Here is a 17,110-nt window from a genome sequence, read left to right as displayed (position 1 = left end):
CTTGCTACCAATGGACAAGATGCTGCTTGTCTTCCATCTGCCTTCCCCCCCACCCCATCTCATGTCCATTTTAGCTCCTGTGACAGGGTACCGTTTTGTTCTTCTGGTTAATATCTGTCCAATTCTTAGCAGGCTGAAGATTAAAGAACTCTCTGACTTTGTTATAGGTAGATACTCCAATATCTCTTCCTCGTTGGATCCAACTTGCAACGAAATCCATTCTGGAGTACCTCACTGTCCCATACCAGTAATCTGAAGGAGAACAAGACAGAACATTCATAGTGGAGCAAAACGGAAGGATGTCCACATAAGGAACAAAGGAATCATGACACCGAAGGGCAACAATTAACTAAAAGTCCCCCCACAAAAGCAGGAAGCAAAGAAAATTCACCCCAAAATTTGAAGGCTACAGTATCTTTCCCCCTCCCTTAGCTTTGCCAAAAGAATGAAACCATTTTTTTTGGAGAACCATCAAAAGAGAGAGTGAATAAATGGATGAAAAGATCTACCTCGGAGATCTTCGACCACAAAGTTGTCTTCCTTCTTGGTGATTTGAGAACTCATTCCCAGAAGAAGATTATCCACATCCTCAGATGTCTGGAGATTAGGATTCTGACCAAGACAGGAAATAGTTAGCATGAGCTACAAGGCAATTGCAAAGTTTACCAGCTTGATTCCAAGACGCACTAAATCCAATCTTTGGAGCAATGCTAACAGTAACAGGAACTATCGGGGCTCAATTGCTTAAATGTCCTGGGATCCTGGGAATGATCCCTACCTTTGTGAAATCACCAACTGAATTAGAGGCACAATAAGGTATGATGAAGCAGGACATTTAATAATCTATTCTTGTTATTGTTAGTTGCGAAGTTGTGTCTGACACATTGCGACCCCATGGACAATGTTCCTCCAGGCCTTTCTGTCCACTACCATCCCCCCGAGTCCATTTAAGCTCAGGCCAACTGCTTCGGTGACTCCATCCAGCCACCTCACTCTCCGCCGTCCCCTTCTTCTTTTGCCCTCCATCTTTCCCTACATTAGGCTCTTCTCCAGGGGGTCCTTCCTTCTCATTAGGTGGCCAAAGTCTTTGAGTTTCCTCTTCAGGATCTGGCCTTCTAAAGAGCAGTCAGGGTTGGTCTCCTTTAGGACTGACCAGTTGGATTGCCTTGCAGTCCAAAGGACTTGCAGGAGTCTTCTCCAGCACCAGAGTTCAAAGGCCTCCATTCTTTGGCGCTCAGCCTTTCTTATGGTCCAACTTTCACAGCCATCCATTGCAACTGGGAAAACCATAGTCTTGACAGTTCTGTCCCCCCTTCTCCGTTCGTTAACAGACGACAGGCAAAAAAACGTAAAAGGAACTCACTTTATCAGTTCTCGGCTCAGACTAGCTGTGAGCCCAAAAATAAACATAAATAAAGTCTCTGACGAGGTAACAGAATACCAAACAAAAACTCTTACAAAGCAATGCCCTTCTCCAAGTGTCTCCTTGAATCAGGGTTACAGAAAGTCAATCACTTCTCCAAGTGTCTTTCAAATAAACCACGACCGATGATCAATGAATGTTGAAACGTTGACTCCTGCAACCAGGGCGTGGCACCATCCGTCCTTTTATCACCAGAATACGCCACTAATGAGCCCCAGCTGTATTGGTAATCTTGCATCCCGAAAAGACTCACAGAAGACGTCTGCTGAGTCACAACACTTGACTATAAGCACTTTTGTTGGCAGGGTGATGTCTCTGCTTTTTAGTACGCTGTCTAGGTTTGCCATAACTTTCCTCCTCTAGCTTTATCTATTCTAGTACTTTCTATATTGATGAAGGCTGTCTAGGACTTTTGGCAGGTGACCTACTCAGACCTACCTGGAGATGCCAAAGACCAAAACATGGGACTCTTGCATGCAACCCAAGGGATCCTACTTGGGTTACACTTTGAGTTATATTTTTTTGTCCACACAACATGACTATTTCACCATGAAGCCACATCCTCAAGACATTTTCTTACAATCTCCATCTCTTGAGTGCCTTCAACTAGAAATGCATGTTTAGTTGCTCTGAAGCGCCTTACCTGCCGACTCCAGTAGTTGTTGCATAGGCGGAGGGCTGGAGAGGGCTCTCCATTTACATCAGTCACATTTGGGAAGAAACAAGCTGAATTCCTAAAAGATTATTTAAAAAAACACCAAGATGAGTAGATTCTCTCTGTGGGTTCAGTATAATCCCTACCCCCATTGGCAAAAGGCAGAAAAAAAGGGGAGATAATTGAGCAGTTGTTGCATGGAAATAGACCATTCTGGCAATGCTCCATCTGCAAAGGCAGCCTATTGACATGCCATCCAATCCTTGGATTTTTCAAGTTGCAGCTGGATATTTGTTGACAGGGTTGAGTTCTTAGCTTACATTGGTTCCTCTTGTTCGGTTGAATAATCCACAGTTTCCTGGTTTGACACAGCATGAGTTAAAAGGGTCGGATTCACACAATACCTGAAGTGACAACTAAAGAAGCCACCTTGGATACCGCATTGTGTGAACCCAGCCATATTTTTTGTTGGAGAAAAAATATTAGCTAACTTGGAGCTTTTGTGGTGCTGGCTCTCTCTGCTCTGCAGCCATCAGATCTATCTTGAGCTGCCATGCTAGATACATTCAATTTGTCTTCCTTCCTTCCTTCCTTCCTTCCCTCCTTCCCTCCCTCCCTCCCTCCCTCCTTCTTTCATCTCTCCTCTCTTCCTTCATCTCTCCTTCCTCCCTTTTTTCCTCTCTCTTCTCTTCCTTCCTCCCTCCCTTCCCCCTCCCTCCCTCCCATCTTAAATAGTGCAGTTCTAAGCATATTTCTATACTGGCATTATTATTATTATTATTATTATTATTATTATTATTATTATTATTATATAATTGTATCACAGCGGCCAGCTGTATTATGTTAATCTTTGATGAGATTCACAGCCTTTGGGGCTGGTTGGTAGCTCAACAGCTTGAGTCTTAACCAAGGACTTAGGAACTGTTGTTGTTGTTGTTGTTGTTGTTATTATTATTATTATTATGTTAATCTTTGGTGACATTCACAGTCTTTGGAGCTGGTTGGTAGTTCAACAGCTCGAGTCCTAACCAAGGACCTAGGAACTGTTAAGGTAACGTTGGAGGATATAAGCTGTTCCAAGTAGGGTGGTTTTTTGTAGAATCAGAATGTTCAGGTCCCATAAATTTAAAATTTCCAAACAGCAATGTAGCCCTTTAGGTATTGCTCCAAGGGCTACAATTACAATCGGGACAACAAACAATTTCTTTTTCCACAGTCGCTCAACTTTAATGTGCAAGTCCTGGTACTTTGTGATTTTTTTCTTGCTGTTTATCTTCAATTCGTGCATCTCCAGGTTGTTGTTGTTGTTGTTATTATTATTATTATGTAAAAACCCCACTTTTCCTACCTCATATAGACCCCAGATGGGACTTTCGTGCCAAGGAAGAGTGCAGAAGCCACAAGGAATTCTGTAGAGATGCGAGAATCTACATGCTGCTTGTAACCTAAAACACAGAGAGGGATGCATGAGATGACAAGAGGTATTTCCCAGAAGGATTTTAGCGAAGCTAAAAGGGTGTAGAGAAGGGAGGGCCTTGAAACTCCCTGCGATATTTTGAGTTTCAAAACGGAAGAACTTAGAATGCAAATGCACTTTAGCGTTCCTCTATAAAGGGAAAATATTGCGCTGTGGTTCTCAACCTGTGGGTCGGGACCCCTTTGGGAAACACATATTTTCGATGGTCTTAGGAACCGAGGCACCAGTTTTATGGTTGGGGGTCACCACAACATGAGGAACTGTATTAAAGGGTTGCGGCATTGGGAAGGTTGAGAACCACTGTTCTAGAGGGCTGTCAATACAGAAATGATAATGGATTCCCGTCTTCTTTACATAAAGCTATAAAATCGAGACCAAGGCGATTGAGGCAGTTCTTTATAGCCACAAGAATCTCCTTGATCTTCCTTCTCCATCATGCAGCTGCTGAAAATATTTTGTCCTTTTCCATTTGGCATCTGTTCTGTTCTGCTGCTGTTCCTCACCTTCATAACTTTTGATGCTTGTATTCCCCAAAACGCTTGGCAGCCACTGATAAAACACGATGTTCTAGGAGAACAATGAGAAGATCATGAAATACTTGGAAATAAGCTGGTTACTCAAGAAGCTAAACACGAGTTCCTTATTTTTTTCCCCCGTCTCTTCCATGCTCTGCCTACCTGGTAAGTGGCGATGACTCTCTTGCGTGCATGTTGGAATAGATCCTCATCTGACCAGTTCGTGTTCTGCTTGGCCAGCTGTTCTGCCCAGTGGTTGTGATAGCGGAACCACACGATGCTCATGGCTTGCAGGAAGACGTTTTCATTTGCTTTGGCATTTCCAAAGTCTGAAAAGAAGAGGAAGGAGGAGGAGGAGGAGGGAGAGGAGGAGGAGAAGTAGAAGAAGAAGAGGAGGAAGGGGAGGGGGAGGAGAAGAGGAGGAGGAGGAGAAGGAGGAGAAGAGAGAAGGGGGGAGGAGGAGAAGTAGAAGAAGAGGAGGAAGGGGAGAGAGAGGAGAAGAAGAGGAGGAGGTGGAGAAGGGAGAGGAGGAGGAGAAGAAGTAGAAGAAGAGGAGGAAGGGGAGGGGGAGGAGAAGAAGAGGAGGAGCAGAAGGAGGAGAAGAAGAGAAGGGGGAGGAGGAGAAGAAGAAGAAGAGGAGGAGGAGAAGAGGAGGAGGAGAAGGAGGAGAAGGGAGAGGAGGAGAAGGGAGAGGAGGAGGAGAAGTAGAAGAAGAAGAGGAGGAAGGGGAGGGGGAGGGGAGGAGGAGAAGGAGAAGGAAAAGAAGAAGAGGAGGAGAAAGGGGAGGAGGAGAAGGAGAAGAAGAGGAGGAGAAGAAGATGAGGAGAAGAGGAGGAGGAGGAGGAAAGGAGGCAGAGAAGAGGAGAAGGGGAGGAGGAGAAGGAGAAGGAAAAGAAGAAGAGGAGAGGAGAAAGGGGAGGAGGAGAAGGAGAAGGAGGAGAAGAGGAGAAGGGGAGGAGGAGAAGGAGAAGAAGAGGAGGAGAAGAAGATGAGGAGAAGAGGAGGAGGAGGAGGAAAGGAGGCAGAGAAGAGGAGAAGGGGAGGAGGAGAAGGAGAAGGAAAAGAAGAAGAGGAGAGGAGAAAGGGGAGGAGGAGAAGGAGAAGGAGGAGAAGAGGAGAAGGGGAGGAGGAGAAGGAGAAGAAGAGGAGGAGAAGAAGATGAGGAGAAGAGGAGGAGGAGGAGGAGGAGGAGAGGAAGCAGAGAAGAGGAGAAGGGGAAGAGGAGAAGGAGAAGGAAAAGAAGAAGAGGAGAGGAGAAAGGGGAGGAGGAGAAGGAGGAGAAGAGGAGAAGGGGAGGAGGAGAAGGAGAAGAAGAGGAGGAGGAGAAGATGAGGAGAAGAGGAGGAGGAGGAGGAAAGGAGGCAGAGAAGAGGAGAAGGGGGAGGAGGAGAAGGAGAAGGAAAAGAAGAAGAGGAGAGGAGAAGGGGAGGAGAAAAGGAGAAAGAAAAGGAGAGGAAGAGAAGGAGAAGGGATCATTGAAAAGAACCCAAGAGAGCTGTAAAAATCCTAATGGCCAGCTATGAGATCAAAAGATCACAATGTTTTGTGATGACCTCCAGATTTCTTCCCTCCATGAAAGGATAAGGCAGTAAAAGCTGACAGAAGAATGTGCTCCTCCCCTGTTAAGGAAGCTCTAGCACAAAGTAGTTGAGTTGCTAGTGACCTCCAAAAGTTCTAGTATCCTCAAATACCCCCCCCCAACTTTCTATCATTATTAAAAATCATTATCATTATTTTTTTTTACAGAAAACTGAACCGAGGCCTGAAAAGAAAGGCTCTTGGGCTCCATCCATCTCTTTCCTTCTTCCAGCCGCTTGAAAAACAGCTGATGATCCCAGATTTCCTTACCAAAGATGCCTTCGGTTCCACCTTTCCCTGTAGCCGGATCGAGAGCTTTCCACATTAAGCTGTTCGCTTCCGTCTGCTTGGGCAAGCCTTCTTTCTTTCCAGAAAGTAGCTTTCCTTGGGAGAAACTCCTTAGAGAATCGCTCCAGACGTGGGATGAGCCATAGATGGCGCTTCCATCCAACCAGCCAGTCACTCCGTTTATCTGTTGGAGAACAAAAAGGAAGGTGGGAGGGAAAGAGTAAGAGAACCGGTTAACTCCTGTTCAGTCTCTGAACTGCTCGGATTGGATGAATTGATTAAGATGATTAAGAAGGTAGCAAGTTCACACTGGATAGTCCAAGGTCAATAAATTTGGGCCTAAGAGCTGCGGTGGCCCAGTGGTTAGAGTGCGGTACTGCAGGCTACTTCTGCTGCCTGCCGGCTGCCTGCCATTTGGCAGTTCGAATCTCACCAGGCTCAAGGTTGACTCCGCCTCCCACCCTTCCGAAGTGGGTAAAATGAGGACCCAGATTGTCGGAGGCAATAGGGGGAAACCAGACTTCCGGTTGGCTCCAGAATTGAACTGGGGGCTTCCGTTTAAGACCTTTGTGGCTCTTTAGGTGTTTAAGGTTGCCGACCCCTGGTGTAGTCCTTGAGTCATAGTTTTAAAAATATATATTCCAGAGAAAGCGGCCAAACAAATAAATCCTGAGCATCCCACCCTTTGTGACAGAATTTGGCTCGGCCTCCTAGGAAGGGCCTTCCTGAGGAGCTTCTGCCTCACCCCATTCCTGCTCTTCTCACTGGAATTCTATCTGCAGAGGGAGGAATCATGGGTGTGGTGCAGACAGCAGAGGGCATTTTTACCATCTCTCGGGGATTGTTGGGGCTTCGTCCTGTGCCTGCAGCCCAACTCATTCGCTGGAAGGGCAGGACAACCTCTTGAGAGCTGCTGGGGTCAAAGACGGGGTCGTCTGGAGGGATCGCCAGGTTGAGGAATTCAGCCGGGCAGCCCGGATTGTTGGCTTCTGAAATCTCTGCCAGCACATGGAAACCTGCCAGATACCCAAAATCGGGAAGGTTAGAGAAATGAATTGCAATGGATGATGTATAAGAGAAAGGAAGGAAGGAAGGAAGAAGAGAGGGAGGGAGAGAGAAAGAAAGGAGGTAAGGAAGAAAGGAAGGAAAAGAAAGGGAGAAAGAAAGAAAGGAGGGAGGGAGGGAGAGAGAAAGAAAGGAGGTAAGGAAGAAATGAAGGAAAAGAAAGGGAGAAAGAAAGAAAGAATGGAGGGAGAGAGAAAGAAAGGAGGTAAGGAAGAAAGGAAGGAAAAGAAAGGTAGAAAGAAAGGAGGGAGGGAGAAAGAAAGGAGGTAAGGAAGGAAGGAAAGAAAAGAAAGGAAGAAAGAAAGAAAGAAAGAAGGAGGGAGGGAAGGAGAGGAGAGAAAGGAGGTAAGGAAGAAAAGGAAGGAAAAGAAAGGGAGAAAGAAAGAAAGGAGGGAGGGGGAGAGAGAGAAAGAAGGAAAGAAGGAAGAAAGGAGGAAGGAAGGTCCAGAAAAACAAAAACTAGTAAGCATGAAGAAAACAAATATTAGACCCGTGTCCTGAATAAATGTGTATAAGTGTGTGTGTTTGTGTGTATTTTGGTGTGTGTGTGTACATTCTCGTATACCTGCTACATGCAACGTCTTAACCAGCTCTATTGAAAATCTATTGGGTGTGTCTGTAAATATTCAAAACTTGGCTAATTTAATCTTGATGGGGCTTTTTCATGCTCAATGTGTTGTGTTGGGCCAGCCCATGGCAATCTTTGCTTATCTAACAATTGATACAACTGCCCCTCTCACAACACGGGGAAAACTGAATGCTGAAACCAAAACAAAAGAAAAGCATCAACCCCCAAGGTCAAAAAGTCACTTGGTCTGAAAATCAGAATTGAGAAGTGAGATTAAGAGAACCGACAGTATATAGATTTAAAGACTGCGTAGATTTGCAAAATAATGCTGGGGGGGGGGGGGGGGGGGAGGTGTTGATTTTTGGGTAAATCCAGAGGGAATAGAGGGATACGGTGGCTCAGTGGCTAAGATGCTGAGCTTGTCAATCAGAAAGGTTGGCAGTTCGGCAGTTCGAATCCCTAGCGCCGTGTAATGGAGTGAGCTCCCGTGACTTGTCCCAGCTTCCGGCAACCTAGCAGTTCGAATGCACGTTAAAAATGCAAGTAGAAAAATAGGGACCACCTTTGGTGGGAAGGTAACAGCGTTCCACGCGCCTTTGGCGTTTTAGTCATGCTGGCAGCTCAACGGTTCGAATCCCTAGCACCACGTAAAGGAGTGAGTTCCCGTTACTTGTCCCAGCTTCTGCCAATCTAGCAGTTCGAAAGCACGTGAAAAATGCAAGTAGAAAAATAGGGGACCACCTTTGATGGGAAGGGAACAGTGTTCTGTGCGCCTTCAGCATTTAGTCATACCAGCCACATGACCACGGAGACGTTTTCGGACAGCGATATCTCTTCGGCTTTGAAACGGGGATGAGCACCACCCCCTAGAGTCGGGAACGCCTAGCATATGGTGAACCTTTACCTTTATCTTTTAGAGGGAATAGATTTTAGTTTTATTTGATTTATCTAGTTTCCCGGGCAGAATTCAGAACAATTCTGCACTGTATTTTGGACTCTTCAGAACATGCTTTCCAAACAGGATTTCATTGTACCAAAGAATTTATTTTTAAGTTCTTCTATCCTTTGCCTGAAATTATGCAATGTGTGACCTTTTTCCTGCTACTTAAAAAAAAAGGCTTGAGGATTTCTCTAGAACATCAGGTGGAATGTGAATCATCTCAGTTGGAGGAAAATGACAGCTGAATTGGTTCGATCTCTTTCCTCTTCCTCCATCCATAAGAGTTCCCCAGAAATCCATCAGCAGGTGTGACCACCTTCTAAAGTCCAAGATCACAATCTATGTTTCAGTTGGTGGAAACACCCTTAGCAAATGCTTTCCCTTCCAGAAAGGATCGAAAACATAAGGAAATGTCCAGATCAAAAGGCTGCATCTTACCAAAGAAAACGCTGAGCACTGTTCTGTTTCTCTGAGAAGGAAGACCCGAATCTCCTTGGGCCACCACGTTGCTAAGCCTGCGGGCGTTGGGCACGTGAGGTTCCTGCCAGGGCTTGAATACCCCATCGGCATAATAAGCAGGCAGTAGACGAGATAACCGTGAAGCTACGAGAGGGAGAGAAATCAGCGCGTCAATATTAGGTGGCGGCGGGGCAAAATATGGCAGAAAGATTATGAGAAGTAGCAATAGCAATAGCCATAGCAGTTAGACTTATCTACCGCTTCATAGGGCTTTCAGCCCTCTCTAAGCGGTTTACAGAGTCAGCATATTGCCCCCAACAACAATCCGGGTTCTCATTTTACCCACCTCGGAAGGATGGAAGGTTGAGTCAACCCTGAGCCGGTGAGATTTGAACAGCCGAATTGCAGAACTGCAGTCAGCTGAAGTAGCCTGCAGTGCTGCATTTAACCACTGTGCCACCTCGGCTCTAACAAGTTCCTTCAGGATTCTTTGGACAGAGAAGAAAAGTCATGGATGGATCATCGAACCTTCTTCTCACTCAAGGCACAAGCCACCAGGCTCAAATTATCTCACTTTAGGCAAAGACCAATGTGAAATCTAATTTTTTTTGCCACCGGTTCTGTGGGTGTGGCTTGGTGAGGGGGCGGAGTCGTGTGGCTGGTTGGGTGTGCCCAACTTTTTAGCATTTTTTTCCTACCTATTCACCCAAACAGGCAGGAAAAAAAATGCACGATCGTTGGAACCTTCCCCCCCCCTTTTAAAGCATTTTTTTTACCACTGTTTCAGACAAACCTTCGTATTTTTTGCAACCAGTTCTAGCGAATCGGAACGAACCGGTAGCATTTCAAACCTGGCAAGACCCAGCTGTCTGAAGAAGACAATGCCCACTAACAACAATAAGACTCAAATTGAAAACTTCAGCCTTAAATAACCAATAATTCTTCTAGGTTGGACGGTTAGAAGATCAGATAAATCTTGTGGCGCAGTGGTTAGAACGCGGTACTGCAGGCTGCTTCTGCTGCCTGCCGGCTGCCTGCAATTTGGCAGTTCGAATCTCAGCAGGCTCAAGGTTGACTCAGCCTTCCATCCTTCCGAGGTGGGTAAAATGAGGACCAAGATTGTTTGGGGGCAAGTAGGCTGACTTTGTAAACCCCTTAGGCAGGGCTGGAAAGCACTGTGAAGCGGTATATAAGTCTAAGCGCTAAGTTGCTCACCTGCTGAGTTGTGTTTATGATACATGAGGTTGTTGTACCAGCCATCATAACGTTGAATTTCCCAGTGGATGTTTTCTTGGGCATCTGGAAATAAAGAAAGCAAGGAAGAACACATTTTGAAATATAAAGCAATTGGGAATAAAGTTGAATTCCAGTGAAAATCAGGGCCAGTTCTCACAGTGGAATCAACACTGAAAATCCAATAACGATCCCTTGATTTGGCTACTGGATCATTACTTCAAGTGAGTGTCTTTCAAACTGTATTCTGCTCCTTGGGGATGGCCAAAGGTTAACCATAATGCCTCTTGAAAGAACCAAGCCTATTTCTAACTAGGTTATACTGTATCTCTCCCCCCATGTCTCCATGCTAATGGATGGAAACTTCAACATTACGACCCGTATTTGATCCTTCATCTAATTAAATATAACTCAAGCCAACACACAAACAGACCTCATCCCAAATATTGAGAGATTACTATTGAGATCAAGTTGATCATTTAATCTCCAGTGTGGGTCTGCCAAAAAGGCAAATGAAATGTTTAAAGGATTGAACTAAACTTCCTCTTTCTTTTAAAAATATATATAATAATTATTAAAGTTTGTTAGCCTTCCCACCTCCTTCCCTAGGAGGGAAGGCTAACATCTTTAGGACTATTTAATAATCCCATTTTTTTTTAAAAAAAAAATGAAAGATGAAGAGGGTGAAGAAAGAAACTCACGCAAAGAATATAAAAAAATATGCAGAAGAATCTGGCAATTGAATGGGTGGGGCGGGGAATATGAGGAAAGTGGATGATAAACTTTGTCATGTAAGTAGAAACTGAAACTATGGATTTTTCAGGTTTTGTATGAAATTTGGAGCCTATATTTCAATACACCTTTATGGAGGGTAGGAAGGAGCTTCCACAGTTCTCAAACTGGACTGGTTAGTGTCCTTCAGTGACTGGTAGCCATGCCAGTCCCTCAAATATTGGAGGCTGAGAAGAAAAAAAACGGAGGAGAGAACCACGATTCTCACATTTTGCGTGGGATTTTTCAGAAACATCTGGATGACATCAGTGGGAGCACTGCGCTAAAGCGATGGTCCATCTTCTCCCACGCATCTCCTCTAACATTCTCAGCCACCCCTTAGGGAGATGGTATTGAAATTTGGTCTGCTTCAGGGAACCAGTTGGTGGGAAGAAAATCAACTCACCTGCATTGTGCCACGAGTGTGTCAAAGCCAACAGAAGGCCAATAAGAAGACCGGGGATTTTTTCAATTGTCCCCATGGTCTTGAGATGGGGGAAAAAGCTGGACTTCTTCCTGAAAGTGGAAAGAAAAAGATTTTCAGGTGACCATCCTGGTTATTACATAAAGTAAGGGACATGAAGTCATTGGCTGCCTAACTCTGGACCTTCTCACCATCCCAGAGGAGACCACCATTTTCTAATGAAATGATCTGAAAATATGTTTTTCCATCTGCTGGATCTGCGTCATGATACATGCTGGTAATTGGCTCCCAATTCTTGCAAATCGAGAGCTACGCCAGAAGGAGAAAAATGGCTAAGGAAGGGACGGTCGGGTTTCTCCATGGACTTTTGATACCTCATCCAAGGACGTTTTGCTCACTTTCCTCCATGAATGTTCAGATATGGTTTATCTTGCAAGTCCTAGCTTTCAAAGCTGGTCTTCCATTCTACAATCTTTAGGAATTATTATCTGATAACCCTGCATTATCCAGCTTCGTATTTATCCCAATTAGAGGGATTAGAGAGAGTCCCCTTGTGGAGTACTGTGAAGCTGTTACCATGGCAACTCCACTGTGCTGCACAGTAGAAGCCATTTTAAGGCACAACAGGCTGTATTTTAACAGAACACACACCCTGAGGGGTTTTAGGTGTGTCTTACCCACACAGTATTTGTCTCCAGAGAGAAAGTCATCTGTGTACCAAGTTTGGTTGAAAGGTATTCCAGAGTTATGCTGGAACATACATACTGTCAGCCTCTGCTTTGCTGCTGCTTCGGCTGCCATTGCAATGGGGAGGGGGGGCATGGTATTTGGGAGGGGAATCATTATGTGCTGGAGGAAGATTCTAGACGCTGGCCTGACCATCTCATTGCGCATGTGGAGGAAGGGAGTTTCCCGCCAAGGTTAACTGTCCAGCATTCCACCCTGGTGATGTTTTTTGAAGTTATCTCCCACCTGACAGTTGGGTGAATTATAATTGGACTATGGACTGGGGTGCCAAGGGAAGAGGATTGAACTATACATGATATTCTTTGCTTTCGTGCCTAATTAACCAGATTCAGCTTTGCTTCGCTACTATTCGTTTGTAATTAGTAAAAAAGTACATTTAATTTCAAACAAATGGAGTTGAGTGGTTTCTTTCCTGATTATTAAATGAAGCAGCGCCTGACACATACCCACAGCCGTTTATATATAGATACATAGAAAGAAGATTTGTATTTATTTATCAAACATATATGACTGCCTGTCCCACAAGAATAGACTCCAATCCCCCTTCCCTCTCCAAAATTAAGCAGGTTACAACTATTGTCATTTGTGGCCTGAACTCTTTCCCTAGTTCTTTCCCTGATGGGTTAATTATTTTGTGCAAACCATATTGTCAGCATCTTCTCCATTCCCACTAAATACCTACAATTTGGTTAAACGTTTCTTTACCTCCTTGATTATTTAAAACATTCCAGATTCTTAATGATGGGATTTTTTTTCTCCCTGACCTCTTTTGGCAGAGAAAACCATCTCCTTCAATCTCTTTCTCCATGCCAAGTTCTAAAGAGGGCTTAGAAAGAACCACATGCTCTCTAGAGGCCAAAGTGAGCAACCAGCCAACCACTTCTCCACTCAAGTGCCCATTATTATTCCTTTTTTGTTATTTCTACTCAATTCCCCCTAAACACTTTTGGAAAAGGTTGATTCAAACAGGTGTACCTAAATAGGGAGCAAAATGTTTTATGTCTACCGTATAGAAGTGGGCCAATTCACAACATGCACATATATATCTATGCCGGTCTTGTTGTATTCGGGTCTTTTCCCATGTAAGATTGAGATTGTCTTGGCAACGTTTCGGCGAGGTCTCACTCACCATCTTCAGGCTGGGTTTGGGCTTAAAGCGTGGTCGGACGGGATTCGAACCTGTGCTGTATTGCATCTTAGGCAGATGTGTTAACCATTAAGCCACAGAGTTTGACTCCTTATCAGCTGAGCCAGGGTGATAGGTATCTATTAGAGTTACAACCCCCGGTATGCCCAAATATGGGAGAAAGTTCACTGCTTCCATTCTCTGTCCATCGGCTCGTCACAAGAGACAAGAGGTTAACACATCTGCCTAAGATGCATTACAGCACAGGTTGGAATCCCAGTAAGGGTATGGCTAGCTGATGAGAGCTAAATAGCTTGAAATAGATCTATACTAGTCTCCCTTTATTTATTTATCAGCACAAATACAACACAAATGTAACAAAGACAACAGTAAAAATATTGGGTTTCTGTCTGGATGGTCTCTTGTGACGAGCCGATGGATAGAGAATGGAAGCAGTAGACTTCCTCCCATATTTGGGTATACCGGGGGTTGTAACTCTAATTATCTATCTATCTATCTATCTATCTATCTATCTATCTATCTATCTATCTATCTATCTATCATCTATCTATCTATCTATCTATCTATCTATCTATCATCTATCTATCTATCACTATCTATCTATCTATCTCTATATATCATCTATCTATCATCTATCTATCTATCATCTATCTATCTATCTATCTATCTATCTATCTATCTATCTATCTATCTATCTCTCTCTCTCTCTCTCTCTCTCTCCCCCAGGGAGTCAGGTGATCACAAATTGTGACTTTCCCAGATGGCTTCCGACCAATGAAGTCAGTGGGGGGAGATGGATTTGTTTAACGACTATGTGATTCATTTAATGACTAATGCACTTCACAACTGTGGCAAGAAAGTCATCAAACTGAGCACGCTTAATTGCTTAACTCCCGCCTTGCTTAGCAACCAAAATTCTGGCCCAATTGTGGTTGTATATGAAGGACTACTATACTTTTGCACTTGACATCAATTGTTTCAACACTTACCCTCAAAACGACGCTATAGAGCACTGCACACCAAGACAACTAGACACAAGGACGCCATCACTCTGCTAAACAAATAATTCCCACAACACTGTCAAACTATTCACTAAGTCTGCATTACTATTACTATTAGTCTTTCATCGTTCCTATCACCCATCTCCTCCCATTTATGACTGTATGACTATAACTTTGTTGATTGTATCCTTACGATTTATATTGATTGTTTCCTAGTATGATTTGATTGCTTACTTGTACCCTGTGACTATCATTAAGTGTTGCACCTTATGATTCATGACGAATGTATCTTTTATATAAACTGGGAGCATCTGCACCAAAGACACATTCCTTGTGTGTCCAATCACACTTGGCCAATAAAGAATTCTAGTATTCTATTCATTCTGAATTCTATTCTATTCATTCTGAATTCTTTTCTATTCTATTCATTTTGAATTCTATTATATTCCATTCCATTCTATTCTATTCTGTTCTACTCATTCTGAATTCTATTCTGTTCATTTTGAATTCTTTTCTATTCTATACATTTTGAATTCTATTATATTCCATTCATTTTGAATTCTATTATATTCCATTCCATTCCATTCTATTCTATTCTGTTCTACTCATTCTGAATTCTATTCTGTTCATTTTGAATTCTTTTCTATTCTATTCATTTTGAATTCTATTATATTCCATTCATTTTGAATTCTATTATATTCCATTCCATTCCATTCCATTCTATTCTGTTCTATTCTGTTCTATTCTGTTCTACTCATTCTGAATTCTATTCTATTCATTCTGAATTCTATTCTATTCATTTTGAATTCTATTCTGTTCTATTCATTTTGAATTCTATTCTATTCCCTCCGGGAATAGGGCGGCATATAAATGCAATAAACCTTTTATTCTATTCATTTTGAATTCCATTCCATTCCATTCCATTGCATTCCATTCCTTTCCATTCCATTCCATTCCATTCCATTCCATTCCATTCCATTCTATTCTATTCTGTTCTACTCATTCTGAATTCTATTCTATTCATTTTGAATTCTATTCTATTCTATTCATTTTGAATTGATTCTATTCTATTCTATTCTATTCTAGGCGGAATCATCACACAGTCTTGTAAAAAGCCACGGCCAGGTGTGCGAGTTTTGCAAGTGGTGGAATTTATTATTTAATCTTTTCCATAACTCCACACCCCCCCCACACGCTTCTGGTTCCAGCCCTGCCCATTGGAGACCCTGGCCTCTGACTCATTCCCCCTTCCACCCTTCGGTCGAAAAGCCAGACCTGGATTTCCCCCAGTAAATTGAATATTTTCTGTGCCCCGTCAGCAATTGAAAACGCTACCCCCGAAGACATTGAAGATCACATTTTTAAAACCCACAAGCCTTGCTGCAGGCAATTCCACCTCATCTCACCCACCCACCCACCCCTCCTCTGGTTACAGTTTGGTACCTCACTTATACGAATACACCTCACATGTGGGAAATGGTTGGGTCACATTATTTCACAAGGCATTTGCCCAGACAGATTGCCGGGAAGGAAGGAACCAGGCCCATCATTACCTCGAAAAGGAATCTTTACCCCTCTGAAATCCTACACCGGCGGCTACCGTATCCAGAACGGATATTTCCTTGCATCAACCACGTTTGGGGAAACAGGGATCTGCAGGAGCCGAGATGGCGCAGTGGTTAGAGTGCAGTACTGCAGGCCACTTCAGCTGACTGTTATCTGCAGTTCAGCGGTTCAAATCTCACCGGCTCAAGGTTGACTCAGCCTTCCATCCTTCCGAGGTGGGTGAAATGAGGACCCGGATTGTTGGGGGCGATATGCTGACTCTGTAAACCACTTAGAGAGGGCTGAAAGCCCTATGAAGCGGTATATAAGTCTAACTGCTATTGCTATTGCTATTGCAGTTTGAGGGCGCTGGAAGTGGATTTCGGAAGAGAAGCTACCCGTAAAGAGAAACAGGTAGAGAGTGCCAAAGAAAAAAAGGAGAACTAGGAAGACAAAATTAAGGCAAAAGGGGAAAAGCTGGTTTCTGCCAAAGGAGGAAGAAGGGAGCTGTTGTAGAATACACAGGGACTTCCCCCTTTTGCTAAAGATAGTAGCTGCAGTTGAAAGGTATTTAGATGCTGTAATATTTGCAAGCGGGGGAAGAAAGGAAGTAGAAAAAACACAACTGCCCAGGATCTGCCATCACCATTTGGCAATTGGGGAGTTGTTTCCTTGCCAACTGCGAAGATCGAATAACCAGGACATGAATACAGAATAACAGAGCTGGCTGGGGCTTTGGAGGTCATCTAGTCCAACCCCTGCTCAGCAGGAGAACCGAGACCCCTTCAGACAAAGTGCCTGTCCAGTCTCTTCTTGAAAGCCTCCAGGGATGGAGCATTGCACCCCCAACTTCTGAAGGCAAAGTTGTTCCACTGGTTAGCTCCCCTCACTGTTAGGAAGTTTCTCCTGAGTTCTAGGTTGCTTCTCTCTGATTAATTTCCATCCATCGTTTCTTGTCCTACCCTCAGATGTTTTGGAGAACAGGTTGACCTCCTCTTCTTTGGGGCAGCCAAAGCAGAGAGCAACGTTGCCTTCAACAACAGAATATCAGAGTTGGAAGGGACCTTGGAGGTATTCTAATCCAACCCTCTGCTGAAGCGACTTGGGGCAATCTACAATTAAAACGTTTAAAACAACAACTGAGGGGTCCCTGGTGCATTTTCTTGTAGATGTTTCATGTTCTGACCCAGGCTTCCCAAGAGCATGCAGCAAACTCTTGGTCCTAACCAAAAAAAAAACCCTTTTTATTAATCGACTGTGAATTCTGCTCATTC

At 43.8% G+C, this 17,110-nt stretch overlaps 1 protein-coding gene across 1 annotated transcript in view; it reads right to left on the bottom strand.

The window, feature by feature from the left end:
• LOC116519289 (dual oxidase 2-like) overlaps positions 1 to 11,454 on the bottom strand; it is a 46,731-nt gene extending 35,277 nt beyond the window's left edge. The window contains 11 exon segments of the mRNA XM_032233126.1: positions 92 to 252; positions 510 to 612; positions 2,067 to 2,157; positions 3,427 to 3,523; positions 4,059 to 4,122; positions 4,233 to 4,399; positions 5,919 to 6,120; positions 6,765 to 6,952; positions 8,948 to 9,112; positions 10,184 to 10,267; positions 11,379 to 11,454. Of these exon segments, the coding sequence (XP_032089017.1) occupies positions 92 to 252; positions 510 to 612; positions 2,067 to 2,157; positions 3,427 to 3,523; positions 4,059 to 4,122; positions 4,233 to 4,399; positions 5,919 to 6,120; positions 6,765 to 6,952; positions 8,948 to 9,112; positions 10,184 to 10,267; positions 11,379 to 11,454 (1,398 nt within the window).
• Positions 11,455 to 17,110: the final 5,656 nt, after the last annotated feature.

This window comes from Thamnophis elegans, chromosome 16 (genome assembly GCF_009769535.1).
Source record: "Thamnophis elegans isolate rThaEle1 chromosome 16, rThaEle1.pri, whole genome shotgun sequence".
Lineage (NCBI taxonomy): Eukaryota > Metazoa > Chordata > Lepidosauria > Squamata > Colubridae > Thamnophis > Thamnophis elegans.
The sequence above is the reverse complement of the archived record's forward strand: the minus strand, read 5'-3'. Positions and strand labels throughout refer to the sequence as shown.